This window comes from Coenobita brevimanus, chromosome 98, assembly GCF_032717465.1.
Source record: "Coenobita brevimanus isolate Jiangsu-jjx chromosome 98, ASM3271746v2, whole genome shotgun sequence".
NCBI classification, from domain to species: Eukaryota; Metazoa; Arthropoda; class Malacostraca; order Decapoda; family Coenobitidae; genus Coenobita; species Coenobita brevimanus.
The window spans coordinates 22,024,549-22,041,368 of NC_137051.1; the positions used below are offsets into that span (position 1 = coordinate 22,024,549).

Here is a 16,820-nt window from a genome sequence, read left to right on the forward strand (position 1 = left end):
GCACTATGTGCGTAGGCGGGAGGCAGGAGGTGGGGGATTGAAGGGAGAGTGGAGGGTGGGAGGTAGAGGGGTGGGGGATCGGTGGGAGGTAGGAGGGTGGGGGATCGGTGGGAGGTAGGAGGGTGGGGGATTGGAGGGAAAGTAGAGGGTGGAAGGGTGGGAGGTAGAGGGGTGGGGAATCAGTGGGAGGTAGGGGGCTGGAGGAAGGGGGATATGAAAGGGAGGAGGGAGGTGAGGCTATGTATCCTCCAGAGCAGTAAAAATATAATGCAAACAATACTTTTTTGCTAAATGAACTGTCTGATACCAAAATAGTAAAAAATATTGCCAGATCAACAGTATAATAAAACCAGTACGTGCAGCCCAACCCCCCACCATGATTAGCTCCTCCCAGACTGTTTAAACTAAAATATTGTGATCTGCGCATGCCTGGTGGAAGCAGAGGGGTCTGGAGAGCAGCTCGTATGCTCATTTTATTCACCAGCCTCATGCAACAGTTTTCATTCATGCCTAAATATGCTGCCATGGGAGTGGCTAGGAAATTCCTACTGAGAAAGCCACTATAGTGGCCAGGAGACCTGAAAGAGTTAAAGCCATGCGTAAGTATGTGTACGGGTGTAGTGAGAAAAAAAAAAAAATTGTTTTTTATAAACCTGAAAATAAACATCCAGGGCATCATCTGGTTAAAAAAAAAAAAAAAAAAAAAAAAAAAAAAAAAATCCATCTTTGTGTAGCACCATGCACACAAGTCTGCATTGGGGTGGAGTAGTTAGCAGTGATGCACAGTCACTGGAAGGTTAGAACAGCCTGGCTCGCAACGTGGCATTTTCGAGCCTGAGCTGTGGTTCGCAATCCATGGGTTAACAGCACCTATAGTACAAATGGGCCACACCTCCATCCAGTCATCATTCAAGCCTCCGAAATTCTGGGATCCTACTCACAAACCAAACAATCCACAAAAAAATCTGCATTGTAGACCCTGTGGGACAGAGCCATTTTGTCAAATGACACATAAAAAAGGGGGTGTCTCCCTTGCCATGTGCATTTCCATACATACCCAGTACTTCATTCCCTCAATTTGTCCTGTTGATCTCTTCACTTCTTGACCACAATACCTTGCTATCTCACAAACATTTTTGATTCAACTTCTTCTTAGCCATCTGTCTCTTCTTATCCCCAAACTCACTCATAGATATTTTTTTCACAATGTTATTTACAGTATTTTTGGGCATAAAAGGCGCATCCCAATTTTGGCAGGCCCAATCATCTGGGAAAAATAAAAATATGCAGCTAAACCCAGAACCCTTGCTGAATATTTCACATAACCATTTATGTGCTGGTTATAAAATTTTCATGTACAGGAATCATGAAAATTTAGACTGACACCCTTTGGTAAGCTATCATGGTAGGCTAAGTCACAGTACTTACCTTAACACTACCAAATATCACCAATGACCTCCACCATCACCAGTATTGGCCATCGTTAATAACTTTAACTACTATGAACCAACAACACTACAATTATCAATCATCACCATTAATATTATCAACCTCCACTGCTGACACTACCAACTACCACCCCTAATACAAAGCTATCATCACTGCTTAAGCAGCATACACCATCACCTGATCATTTGTAAACAGTCATGGCGGTGCAAGTTGTGGGGTCATCAGAACTTAGAGTAACGAAAAAATACTGCTGCATATTTAGTTTATTAAGCAGTCATAATGAATGAAATATGTTTGTTTAAATATCTATATTTTTTATCATTATTTTTCCTCAAAACTTGTGAGGATTACGATACATCTTTTATTATAATGAACTGCCAGTAAACACAATCAACACATAACAATAATGATCATATTTATTGTATGAACAGATATTTTATTTTATTATGACTATAACCCAGTGAGTTTTTATTAAAATTTATAAAACATGAGGAAATATGAAGAGATGTAAACAAACAACAGTGCACAGCTGATGTGGACAGAGGTTTGCTTATTATGTACTGAACAACTATATTTGTAATTTATTACTATAATTAAACATGTATAACTATATTTGTTATTTATAATATTTAGTTGCTAATCACTCTAAAGAAATTTGGAAAACACTTTTGTAAGAAAGGTGTTTGGAGTTCATTTACGATACCGATAGGCCTACTGCAGCACTGAAACTACCACTTGCCAGTAGCCCAAGCCTACCCAAAGCCTGACCTTGAGCATATAAGGCACAGGGTGATTTTCTGGGTCATTTTTTTTGGAAAAAAAGTGCGCCTTTTATGCCCGAAAATATGGTACATCCATTCTCTCAATGTGACCATACTACCTACGCACTCTCTCATATACCCTTTTATCAACAGACTTACTCCACATCTGCTATGAATCTCAGCATTTCCTATTACAGTATATCATGGAAAAAATATGGGATGGATAGTATGATTTCTGTGGTATTCATAAGTCTGGACAAAGCATATGACAAGGAGAATGGGGTGACAATAGAAGGTGTTATGAAGAATAAATTGTGTGGCAGTATACAAATATTAATAATAATAATAATAAAAAAAAAGGGCTTCATTGTACTGAAGAGAGTGAATGAAATCACGTAATGGTATTGTACACTATATATATATATATATATATATATATATATATATACCGTATGTATGTGCTGTATATCCAACCATCCATCATCTAAACCTGTGTTGCACCATGAGAAGTGTAGAAGCCTGGGGCTACGTAAGTTGGTCCTTACATTTAAGATGAAAGTGATCAGCACCACTCATCCCTATATGGCATTACGTGAACAATACGCCCCAACCACCTCTTGGATACAAACCGACACAGGTTCAATCCAGTTGGAGGGCCTTAATTACCCACTAAACCACCAGGTGCCATAGTATGGTTATATGGTTACCACCCAGAATAGTAAATGGTTTCCTGGTGTACAGGAAACCATTTGGCTTGTCACTCAATGTAGGGTCACCCATAGACAGAAGGAAGAGGAAAGAATGAAGGACAGAAAGGCAGAAGAGGAGGGAAGGAAAGACAATAGGAAGAGAGGAAGGAAGAGTCACCTGAGAACAGCACTATTTTGAGAGAGTGGGTGGTGTGTATATATATATATACACATATATATAAACTTTGTGGTAGGTGGGGGTGCTCACCATCCACTCACTCGATGTAGTGCTGCTGTTGGGTGTCTGCCCATTCCTCTCCTCCATCCTTCTCTCCTTCCATCCTCTTCTGTCTTCCTTTCTTTCATTTTTTCCTTGTCCTTCTGCCTATGGGTAACTTTACACTCCCATTTCTGTCTTTCTCTCCTTCATTCTCTCCTCTTCCTTCTGCCTGTGGGTGACTCTACACTGATTGACAAGCCAAATGGTTTCCTGTACACCAGGAAACTATTTAATACGCAATGTGGTGACCATATAACCAAATTTTGGCCCCTTGTGGTTTAGTGGGTAATTATTGCGCTCCAATCGTATTGAGCAGGTGGTTTATAACCAGGGGGTGGTTGGGGTTGATTGCTCATGTAATGCCACTCAGGGATGAATGAGTCTGGTCACTAATCTTAAATGTCGGGACCAACTGCCTAGCCCCAGGTTCCTATGCTTCTCATGGGGCAGTGTAGGACTGGATGATGGAGGGATGGATGGATATACAGTAAGCTCCCACAGTGAGCGAGTGGATGGGCGGTCTTGGTCCTCACGCACTGTGAATACATAATCTTATGAGAAAAATTACATATGGGCAGTACCCCCTCATACCTTGACATTTTTTGACCCTTAGAGACATAATAAGGGAAAATTTTTCAGACATATACTACAGATATAGCTACAATAACAAAAACATGGTCAGTTACCTTAAGAACAGTAGACAACAGGCCTGATGGACTTAAATAACAGGGGTACCGAGGTGCAGCAACACACTTACAGTGTCCCCGATGTCGCCTCGGCCGCACCACGCTTGTTTAACGGTTGCCAATGTTGTATTATTCCAGGCTTTGATGAAGAAATTTAAGTCCTGTCGAATGTTACATTTCTTCCAGAGTGCAGCAACAGTCATTATAGTGTGGGTTGCAGGTATGCCAGGTGAAGCAGGTGAGTCTGGTGGGGCTGTGAAGGTGGAAGGGGAGGCGGCAAGTGGGGCAGTGGATGACGAGGGGATTGCAGTGGGCGAGTCAGGGCAGGTGGTGAGGGGAGGATCCTCCATCTCCTCCTCGCTGCTGTTCACAGTTTCGGCAATTTCCTTCATCTCTTTTTGTTTGTCTGTTTCATTCCTCATCTTGTTATGGACGTATTTACAGTATAACAACTTGGCATTCGCGAAATAACCGTTATTCAGGGAAGATGGTGAGGGGAGGATCCTCCATCTCCTCCTCGCTACTGCTCACATTTTCATCACTTTCCTTCATCTCTTCTTGCTTGTCTGTTTCATTCCTCATCTTGTTATGGATGTACTGGCAGCATAACAACTTGGTATTCGCGAAATAACCGTCATTCAAGTGAATCCAAACATTATTATAGAAACTGAGTATCTATTCCAACTTACTGTTATTGCTGAAAATGTTACTGTCAAAGTCGTTATTAGCGAGATCTTACTGCAGACCCCTCTTGAGCACCTTCCTCACATGTCTCTAAGTCACTATTGGCGCGTCGTGCAGGGAGGGGGGTCACGTAGTCAGGGAAACTGGCGTTTTTGTGCCACTCCTCTGCCTCGCATATTGTGAGCTAAACTCACACAATCAAGGATTTTTGGTTATTATTTTTGGTCACTCGCGTATTATGCAATTTGCGTACTGAGCTTGCGCACTATGGGAGCTGTCTGTATATACTGTATATACAGTATATATATATATATATATATATATATATATACAGTAATCTTCCCATTATCTGATGTAATACAGACAATGGCATGTCCAGAAAGTGGGTGCGTCCAGATATTGGGCCCCGGCCTCCAGGACTGGCACTTATGGACCTTAACTCAGCCCAACTCAGAAAAATATCTACATACCAGACATGCATAGCACCTATTCAAGACCGTATTCACACAAATAAGTGACATAAAGCATGAAATAAATGAAAAGGAACCAGAGAATGAGAAATTAGATGTGACTATAGAAAATATTTAGCAGTGTACTGTACGAGGTACTTACAACACGTTTGTGGCCGTTCGTTACGAACGTTAACCCGCCTCCTCTAAGGCTCTGGCAGTGGTGAAAATGCTCTTGAAGCACATACAATAGTCCAGTATTGTGCTGCACTTAATCTTTTGCACTGCAACTTATAATTATTTAAAACTGCACAGTTTGTTCTTAATTGCACCACACCAGTTTCAACTGCCAGTTTGCACTCTGTACTTAATCTTTGCACTCTGAATTCTAATTTCATAACACTGTACAACACTGTAAATTCCCATGTGGTCTAGTGGCGAGGTACTCCAGTTTATTCATTGTTTATTCACAAAAATGAGCACGTGCGGCATCCACTGTGATGAGCGTCTAGCAAGGATGGTAATTAGGCAGTAACTAGGGAGGGGGAAGCAAGGGGCACGCGTAAACACAGCTGTTCGATGCCGCGCGCCAAGTTCAAAGTACGGCTGAAAAAAAATGTTGGACTTTCTTTTTTTCCTTTCTTTTTTACGTTTTCTGGCCATTTTGAGGTCCTGAAGGCCCGGGCCCAAAATGTCCAGGTAGTGGGGTGTCTGTTTATTGGGCACCCGGATATTACAGGGATTACTGTGTATGTATGTGTGTGTGTGTGTGTGTGTGTGTGTGTGTGTGTGTGTGTGTATATATATATTACAGTGAAATTTCAAATTTCGATAGACATATGTACCTAAAAATCACCGCAAAATTCAAATAATTGAAATTTAAACTGAACTTTTTATGGGAAAAATCAGTTTGGGTCCGGGGCCTCCAAACCTAACTACCTAAAATCAAGATTTTTTGCTCACACCCCCTCTAAACTTTATGAACTATAATTATGGTTAACTAAATGTACTTCTGCATTGTATTGCCATACTGTCAGCAAGTGTATACTTGGTGTATTTCTGCCCTTTCCTGTAATGCCATTTCTCCTTTGGCTGCAAAGATTTAGAGGTGCCAAGCTGCTCTTGTACATTACCACTGCTACCCAAAGAACCACTCTTGCTTGCCATTTTGAAACAGGTAAGTTGTGATGAAAATACAAAGAAAATACATACAACTAAATTGCAGTGAACTGCATGTCTACATATGGTTAGGCTCATACTTTTTCTTATAATTTTCCATCACTTCTAGCATTTTTGTTCACATCAAAAATATTATCTTTGCTTGTTTTGGTTGGAGTCTGGCCCTGAGAGCATCGAAATTCGCGAATTTGCTTAGAAAAGTAAGGTAGGCAGACCACTCCAAAATGCATCGAAATTTGACTCATCGAATTCTAAACTGTCCAAATTTGAGATTTTACTGTATATACATATATATAGTATATGTATGTATATATACGGTACCCTCACTTCCAGTGCGGTATTTTTGTCAGACAGTACTACAGTACCCTCGTGTGCAAGACGGGTTTGTCCAAGACATTTTGCATCCAAGACAGACCATAAATAACCCAATATATTGCTGTAATACGGTTGCATACATCCAGTACAGAACCAACAGTTCATAATGGCCCAAATCTAGGGAGAATATAGCTATGATGGTCTCAACCACTCCACCACAGTTCTCGTGCCTGGGAGAGTGACGTGGTTGCGATGTTGTCCAATAAAATATTGGCATTTGGACACGTGATGACATGGCAGGGCTTCCTTTTGTTTCACCAGAGCTTCATGAGCACACCGTGTATTGTACTCAGCGTTTGCTCCCAGGTTATTGCCTCTCCTTATGTAACCATGCCTAGGAAACTGTCTGTTAGCCCCTTGAAGTGCTCCCATCTACTCAAGCTACTGGGCTGGAGATAATTGAGCTACTAAGCTGGAGATAACAAGCTCAGAAACACATACTTTCAAGGTGAGGAAATTGTTTTGGTGCCAAAATTGGTCCACGATGATGTTTTTAGGGGCACATTTCGAAGATTTTGTAACAATATTAATTATTTCCATAAGGTCTTGTGTTGGTCCAAGAGATTTCTCGTCCTAGACAGAACCCTTAGGGGACAATACTGTATTACCGTCTTGGACGAGAGGGTACTGTACCGTACTGGACTAAATCTGTACTGGACAAACAACAGACTATATGGGAAAAATTAATAATGTCAAACAAGCCTTGAAAAAGTCTCCCCAAAATTCACCTTAACTACATTTTGACATAACTAAGATTTTCCCAACCTAGGTGAGTGGTGATGGGCTTGGGGTGGAAGTGGGAGGGGTTTCTGAGGCTGTAGGAGATCCTACTGGCCCCCTGGAGGAGGGCCTTCAGGATCCTGAGGAGGCCTTTCTGCCTCAACCTCCCTCTTAAATCCTGCATATTCACACACTGACACATCGTTGTCGTCATCATAAAGGGGAAATGCTACTGCTCCTGCCTGCTCCTGAGGTTCCCCCAAAGCTCTCCTCTCGTCATCTCACATCGCAAGTCACGAGAAAGGCATACTGGACTGGCGTAACAATACCAGGGAAACATTCCTCGGTGTTGGCCATCTTCCCACGCGTGCACACAGGTAGTATTACTGGACGCAGTGCATCGATACAGTAGAGAAGAACTCCTCAGATTTGGCTCACTTTGTGCGGCTGATTTGTACAAGCCCTCCAAATCTGTACTACAATAATAAATTATTTTTTCTGCCAACCGTACTGGACGCAAATAGTACTGGACAAACGCGTAGTGGATGAGGGTATTGTGTACGTGTATGTGTATCTGCATATATATATATATATACATATATATATATATATATATATATATATATTCATATACAGCAACAGTAAAAGTCCTCCAATCCTACCACCAATAATTCGAATATCCCAATACCTGTACTCCGAATTTTTCAAGGCAAAATTTTTCTTTATTTTTTATAATTATTTTTTTTTCTTTCCTACATTCACCTTTAGATTCCGTTTCTTACACACTCTCCCAAACTCATCCACCAAGCCTTGCAGCTGCCCTTCGTCTTCACTTAACAACACAGTATCATCTGCAAACAACAGTACAGGGAGTTTCCAACACTACCCTCTCTCACTGGGCCACTCCAACATCCACTGCCCTACCTTGTATCTCTTTTATTACCCCATCCATGTACAGATTGAACAACCATGGAAACATGACACATCCCTGTTTCAACCCAACCTTCAAAGAGAAAAATTCACTCAGTTCACCATCCACATACACTGCAGCCTTAGCACCATCATACATACTCTTCACAGCATTCAACAACTTCCCATCTACTCCATATATTCTTAATATTTTCCACAATCCTTGTCTATCCACCCTGTTATATGCTTTCTCCAAATCCATGAAGGCTGCATACAACTTCTTTCCCTGCTCTAGAAACTTTTCCACTAAAGATCTAAGAATGAATATCTGATCTACACAACCTCTTCCTGTCCTAAAGCCTCCCTGTTCTTCTCCAACTAATTCCTCTGTTATTTCTCTAACTCTGTCAATAAGTATCCTACCATACACTTTTCCTATTACACTAAGAAAACAAATGCCCCTATGATTACCACACACTTCTTTTTCCCCTTTCCCTTTGTACAAGGGAATAATTATACCTGACTTCCAATCCTCCAGGACTCTACTTTCCTCCCAGGCCAATCTGCACATCTTCCACATTCATTCTACAACTATCTCTCTCCCATGCTTCAGCATTTCACCACACACTCCATCAATTCCTGGGGCTTTCCCCAATTTGACTTTCTTCATTGCTTTCACAACTTCTATCCTACTGATTTCTTTCTGAGTTTTCATCTCCCTCCTTCTCCCAGCCATTCCTCAGTCACTTATACTCGCATTACTTCCATTCTCTATGTTCAACAATTCCTTAACGTGTTCTCTCCATCTGCTCACTTTTTCTCCCTTCTCCACTAGTAAATTACCATTTTTATCTTTCACTCCCCTACTAACGTCACTGCCACCCTGTCTTACTCTTCACCTCTTTCCAGAACATTTTCTTACAGTCCCTCCACTTTACACTCAAATTCCTCATCCACTCTCTTCTTACTAATCATTTCACCACTCTCTTCCTTTCTACATATGACTCTCTCTTCTGTCTCTCAACTTTCTTCCACACCCCTATTTCTCATCCATTCATTGTATGCTTTCTTCTTTTGTGCCACAGCCTGTCTCACCTCTTCATTCCACCATGCTGTTCCTTGCACCCCCTTCCAATCTAACAAAAAAATGACACTACGTTTCTTTTTAAGGAATCCCCACTATGGGGCTGGCCATGGTTGTGGCTGATTTTTCTAGGAACTGGAAGCTCTGCCAAGTGCTAAAGTCAAATAATTACCTCAGCAGCTAAAAAATCAGATCAGTAATAAGATTTGTAACAATGTGAGAGTCTCAGCTTGGACTCTAAGTACAGTTACTCAGATCAGTGAGTGACTGTACTGGTTGATGAATGTTTCCTGCCTAAGAATGATCACTGTAACTAGTCACCAAGCTTGTAGGCACACTTCAATCTTATGGTAGTACCTCCCAGTGTTGATGGTAGCCACCTATCTTCTACCAAGTTTTCCTCAACTAGTCTGCCTTAAAGGGGTTTTACTGTGTACAGTATATAAACATACTCCACTGGTTAAATGTATGTAAACGGAGCCACACATGGTCAAGGAAGGGGTAGAATTACTGCAAACAGACACCTACAGCAAGCAGGATACAAACTTTAGTTCTCACTTTTTGTAGCAGGTTTGGACTCACTTCCATTTTAACTTGATTTAGAAAGCAAACTGAAAAGTCATTTCAGTAACTAAGTATTTGAAAATTATTTGTTATTATTCCTCAATAAAAGGAAAAGCAATTTGTGTAAAACAGAAGACAATTCCCAGCATATACCAAGTAAAAATCACTCGTAAACAGAGTAAACTGAAATCAAACTGATTCCCACTTATAAAGGAGTGAGAGACTAACTACGAGAGTACATGAGGATGAAGCTGTTGGGTGGAGAAGGAGACTAAGAATAAAGTTGACTGTATGAAGGATAAGGGAGGGTTGTGGTGTATTAAAGGAATAAGAGTCATTGTAGTGTAGAAGCAGAAATGCCTGTAGGTCCTTTGTTAAGGCAAAACCTCACAGGGTACAGCATCATGAAAGAAACTTGCAGAGGAAATGGTTTTAATACTGTTTGGTAAAATGCAACCGTATGTGATGCAGAGGTAAAGATCATAGGTAAACCTAAGTTGTTGCTGTTGGCCAACCCTAGGCTGTCTGTTCGAGCAGATCCATCAACTGCAGGCACATAATTGTCCCTACAGCATATTCCCATGCAGTGAAATGATGTTCCCTTGTGGCTGACAGCACCATGTGACAGCGAGGCAGGAGGAAAAGTGTGGAGGCTTGGTTCCTGGATGGACATCGCATTTGCATTCTTTCACCCAATTAGCAGGAGTATAACAGCAAGCTCCACATTACCTTGTTATCTGGTTATGTGGTTACCACCAAGTGTTGTAACTGGCTTCCTGGGTTACAGAAAACCTTAGGCTTTTCACTCAATGTAGTGCCACCTGAAGTGGAATGAGGAGTACAGTAATAACAAGTGACAGGAAGGAAACCTCAAATCTGAAATGCTTGGGTCCAAAGCCTTTTTGGAATATGGAATGTACTGGTATTGGAAAATAGAATAATAATTATAACTATGAGCAAATCAAGTAATAGGCAGCCAGCAGCACCAAGAACAACAAATAATGTAGTAGCTTGCATTAGTAATACGGTACACAGTGATCCCTTGGTTATGGTGCATAAATGTCACCATGCTTAGTGCACGATAACAAAATAGTGCGATAAAAAAAACACAGAACCTGTGGGATTCATCCTAAATGGTACTGGGCACACCATTTGTAAACTCAAATTTTACCTTTTACTGTATATACTGGCATGTATTTTTGATGCCAAAAAACTGCTGAACAATGGCTGTGTGTGTGGGTGCACTGACATGGAGAAGAACCCATTTGTTTGCGCGCCACTTGTCTAGACATTTGTGCCTCACGCTGCCAGACAAAATGCATTGGCAAGTTCCATATGACAGGCTAACAATGTCACAAACATCATGGATTGTCCTCCTGCAATCTTTGAGGATAGTTGCATGAAGTTTGGCTACATTGTCAGGAGCTGAACTGGTGGAAGGGCGACCAGAATATGTATTCTCGTCTGTTGACATTCGTCCATTTTTTAAATGCTTAAACCAGTTATAGGTTTGTGTAACCACCAAAGCACTGCCATCAAAGGTTTGTTTTAACATTTTATGAGTTTCTTCTGCAGTCTTCCTGAGTTTTACATAAAACTTAATGCACATACATTGCTCTTTCACATTTTTCATTTTTAAGACAACAAAATTTGTAAACTAACCCAAACACAACGATAAAAAAACACATGCATGCAGCAAATGCATCCACCCTGCACAATGCCACTTGACACACCAACAAACAAAGGGTGCGTGTACTGCCACCTAGCATCCACACACCGAACGACTAGCGGTTTCCACCCTGCATTCAAATTTTGTGAACTATTGGGTACCACCTCGTACTTGGTAACTGTGACAAAAATCTATTACAAAATTAACTCGAGACTATACAGCTTGCTAAGTAATAATGGTATGGTTTCTTGTAAACCATTTCAGAATAATTTTATTCAGCTTCAAAGGGGACTTCATTGCTTAACCCTAGAAGTCTTTTTATAATGTCTCCACTGATCCCCTGCTGATGACAGAAATTATAATAATTTTATTTATGGCACCATTACATTGTTTCAGGCTGTTCAGCTCTGATGTATCCTCTCACTGTTTCATGATTAGCTAATCTTGGAACCTTAACTTCAGCAATTGCAAATTTCATCTAGTTTTCTGGATACTTACAGTTACTTTAAGACTAATTACCTCCTCTGATCCAGGTGTCATCAATCCATGCAAGGAATGCCTTGCGTGTTTCTGGCTGTGGGATTTGTTGTAATACCGCCAGGAAGGCCTCCTGTGCCCCTTTCAGGTCCATACTCCACCTGTAACATGAAACATGATAAAATTGGCATCTGTTGTTTGTGGGCTACAACCCTCTTACAATACCTGTTACACCAATGAATTTTTCCTTCATGAAATTTTAAGCCAATTATCAAAATAATAGGTTTAACACTGCAAATACCCATTTTTGAAGTTGTCTTTAAAAAGCCTTATCAATTTCAACACAGAAACCAAGAGTAACAGGTCCTAGCCTAACGCTGTGGCTAAGAGGCAACATTCATCAATTCTAATCATCGTATTACGAGTTATTTTCATACAATTAAGGGATACAGTATTAAATGAATTGCACCTGTGAATGGGAGCACTACAAAGTTATATTTTGCCTGATGTTAAGTAACTTAACCAAGCAATTAAAAATGAACAACTATTATGAATATATATACTTGAGAGGAGCATGTGGAGTGACGTGGAGGGACAGGTTGACGAATGAAGAAGTGAAGGAATGTTGTGGGGTAGATGTGGATGTGGTTGAGAAGATTAGGAGAAATACACTGAGGTGGTTTGGACATGCGGAGAGAATGGAGAATGAAAGACTGACTAAGAGGGTGTATGTAGGTGAGGTGGAGGGAGGGAGAGGGAGGGGTAGACCGAGGATGAGGTGGAGGGATGGAGTTGAGAGGTATATGAGGGAGGGGGGGGGTGAGTTGGGGGGAGTGTAGTCAAATGGTGGGTGACAGAGTGACTTGGAGGCGTTTTGTCTGCGGCCACCCTTCGCGGGATTAGGGTGCCGGGCTATAGATAGATAGACAGATAGATATTTTGTCTGGTATTATATATGGAAGCAATGAATAAATGTTTACCCCCCATTAAGAAAAAAAACTTTTGAGAAATTCCCTAATAAGAACTGGAAGCAATGGAACTGCAAACAATCATAAAGCTAGTCACAAGATGAAGTACCTTCTACTTCCAATTACGGTATGATGTAATTACATATACTCGATTGGGGGATCTTCAAGGAGACATGCACCTTTAACTGATTCAATTCAAAGATTGGTAGGATTACAGTATGTTAATATTTATGTGAAGTGGTCCTGTTTCCGTGAATATTACCCTCAATTACCTGTACCTCTGGGCTACATCGTGTTATACATTACAATATCTGTACAGAGAAATCCAACAGAAAACACAATTAGGCAATTAATACTAATTCAAAATTTCCTAAACATACTGCACGCAGCTATCTACCGGTAAACTAAGCCCAGCCTTGAGACCCTACAGATCGTATAGGATCTTTATTCTACACATCTTCCTGTCAGTTATACATAGCCTAGTATATCTGGTTCATAGCCATGAGTTACTGTACTTAGAAAATCGAATTCATCTTGTTCGCTGATACAGTTCGAAGGGGCGGCACCACATGTAGTAGAACATCCCGCTACACCGGTCAGCTGATAGATTGTAAACAAAAGATCAAATGAAGGGTGAGAAGCGTGATGAATGATGTTTTTTTACTCCACATGGCTCGTTCGATTTTTGTTTTTTGCTTTTCACCACCACCAATAATAATAATAATAATAATAACAATAATAATAATTAGGTAAACATACGTTTTACTTTGGTTTTGGTAGTAGGTATTATAGTGGCGACAATCATCCATTCACTGTAGTGCTGCATCCTTCTTTCACCTTTATCATTCTTTTTCAGTCTGCCCTCCTCTCTTCCTATTTCTTCCATGTTTCTTGTCACTTTTTATTACTCTTCTCCCCTTTTCAGATGGCTATACATTGCTTGACAAGCCCAATGGTTTCTTGTTAAGCCAAGAATCCATTTACAAGGCTGGGTGGTAGCCATATAACCAACCCATACGTATTCCCTACGTGTCAACAAATGGGTTGGCGGAGGTTAGTGTCCCTCCCCGTAAAACAACTTGCTCAAAGAAACGGCCACCCTTTACAGAAGGGGTGGGAAACCTTTCTCCTATTAAGGGCCTCGCGGGCCTGATCGGATGGTCTTCCGGGCCTTATATGGCCCGGAGGCAGGTGTCGTATGCACGGAGTGACTATGCTGAAAGTTACCGTTCCGCTCAGTGCGCATGCGCCGAGAGGCCGTTTAGCTTCTATTTTGAAAGTATCTGCATATTATCTCAAATTTTTGTGCCATTTATCAACAACACAGTATGAAATACATGTGCCAGGAAGATAGCTGGATGTCTTATCGACCTGTAGGTAACTATAGGTCGATATATGGATTATATAAATTAAGATATAGATGTACGTTCTAGGCTGATTGTGAAATTAGTCATTTCGTGAATTAAAATGAGTTTAATTTAGGTTAGGCTGATCGAGAATAAGGTTAGGTTAAGGTTAGGTTAGGTTTGGTTAGGTTAGGTTAATTTAGGCTTAGTAGAGAAGGGAATGGTAACTTCCAGCATAAAGTCACTCCGTGCATATGACACCGGACGTTCCCCACCCCTACTTTACGGGATTATGGCGTCCGGCTATAGATAGATGGACAGACGTTTTACTTGATGCAGTCGAAGCATCTTACCAGATCAGTTCTTATTCTTTATGATGATGTTTTTAAATTTCTGGGGTGATAAAGAAAAGTTCCTTGTTAAATCTATTTCCCAGTTGTTTTAATTAAGCTGTTCCGTTGTGACAACTCTTGTCTGATTCGTCAGCGTAATGGCGGAAACGACTATCCTAACCTAATGGATTGAATGAAATATTTATTGTTATAAGAGTACACAGAGTACAATACCACTGAGCTCAGTAGTACAAACAAACACAGCATAAGAAGGTGGTGGGTCTTGCCACCACACACATTCAGCAAATACAGTTTATACAGTCTATTCTATCTATCTATCTATCGCCAGACGCCATAATCCCGTACGGGGTGGTCATTTGTCTCTGAGTTATTTGTTTTACAGGGAGGGGCACTAACCCTCCACCAACCCACTTGACACGTAGGGAGCACGTATGGTTTGGTTATATGGTTATCCCCCAGCGTTGTAAATGGTTTCTTGGCTTACAGGAAACCATTTGGCTTGTCACTCAATGTAAAGCCACCTGTAACGGAAAGAAAAGCATTAAGTAGTGACAGGAAAGATGGGAGAAATAGGAAGAGAGGAGGGCAGGCACAGAAAAAGAATGATAAAGGCTAAGAAAGAAGTAGGCAGCACTACATCAAGTGAGTGGATGATGGTCGCCAACACTGGTTATAAATTCGTGGGTATAGCCACACGCCCTTCAGCAAAGAGTAGATGTAGTATATGTTATAAAATGTAAAGGAATTTGTGTGATATATTACACGCGGGAAAGTAACCTAACCTAGCTTAACTGTACCTAATAATTTAACCTAACCTAACCTCCAGTTCAGAATTGAGAAAAGAGATCTACCTCTAAGTAGGTTTATTTCCATTACGCCGGAAACAAAACAACCGTAGATACGGCTTAAGAAACGTGATGATAATAACATGGGAGGGGGGGGGGGACTTTTCAGGGGGAAAAGATCGTTTACCACCCTGAAAACAGTCTGCTGCTTAAAGCAGAGCGAACATTTACCAATACTAATACTAATAATGATACTACTACTAATAATAATAATGTCCAACTGCAGGTGAGCTTCCTTGCATAAAATTTGATTGACTGAAATTATTTACTGTATTTTTGTAATAGCAGAAGTAGCCTACATATACAACAAAAGGTGGTGGGTCTTGCCCACAGAGCTCTATAGTATGAAGGGGCTATCTCCGCAGCAAGCGTGTGATTTTGATCTTTCAGGGTCACTCGATTGCCTCGAAAATTTAATCAATTTCTTTTGGGACCAGTGCTCATATATCGTGAAAGTTTCATGTAATTTCATTCTGGCGTTTTTCCGTAATGCTGCTAAAAAAGAAACAAAGGACGAAAAACAATACTTCGTAGACTCCGTCCCGGCGAGGTAAAAATATGGAAAATAAACTAAGAATATGAAGTAAACCGGTATCAACTTTAAAACCAATAATATAAATAAACTATAAAAGTGTTTCCGCTGCATAAACTAAACCTGAAATTTACAGAGTGCCGGGCCAGTGTTGCCACATGTACAATAATTATCGTATACATACGATAATGTTGCCTCTGGTATGTACGTGTACGATACCATTTTCTATTATCGTACGGTTTGTACGATAATTTTGGGCTGAAAGCTAGCATGGCAGTAAATTTTGTGGCAAGCGTAGCTAATCATGCACAGTTGTTCCACAATTTGACAGATGAGGATCTTAAGAGCTAATGTGGTGGTCCTCACTGGAAAATATATATATATATATATATATATATATATATATATATATATATATATATATATATATAGATGGTCTTACTGAGTTATTACCTGCAAGAGTGAACACATTTCTATGAATTATCTAGTCCTATGGACAGCATTCTTCTGCTAGTCAGAGTGATTTTCTAGATTGGCATTAAGGCTATTTATTTTCCTTGTAATATTATTTTTGTAATAAAGGATATGATTATACTATCGTAATAATATAATTATGAGATTTTCGTGGTATGCTCTATTCTAATACAAACTAAAGTGATAAATATACACCTGAGTATACGTCAGTACCTTACAAAATGACGGTTCTAATGAAGATAATTGTAAAGAGTAAGTTTTCAGTAAATAACCAAGACATCAGCGACAGTTTTAAAATAGGCTACATCAGATTTTTAAACACTGTTT

General features: G+C 40.4%; 1 protein-coding gene across 1 annotated transcript in view; it reads right to left on the bottom strand.

The window, feature by feature from the left end:
• LOC145414094 (uncharacterized) overlaps positions 1–16,820 on the bottom strand; it is a 153,162-nt gene that overhangs the window by 69,998 nt on the left and 66,344 nt on the right. The window contains exon 2 of the mRNA XM_080283654.1: positions 12,018–12,136. Coding sequence (XP_080139780.1) covers positions 12,018–12,136 — 119 coding nt within the window. The remainder of the gene's footprint in view (positions 1–12,017; positions 12,137–16,820) is intronic.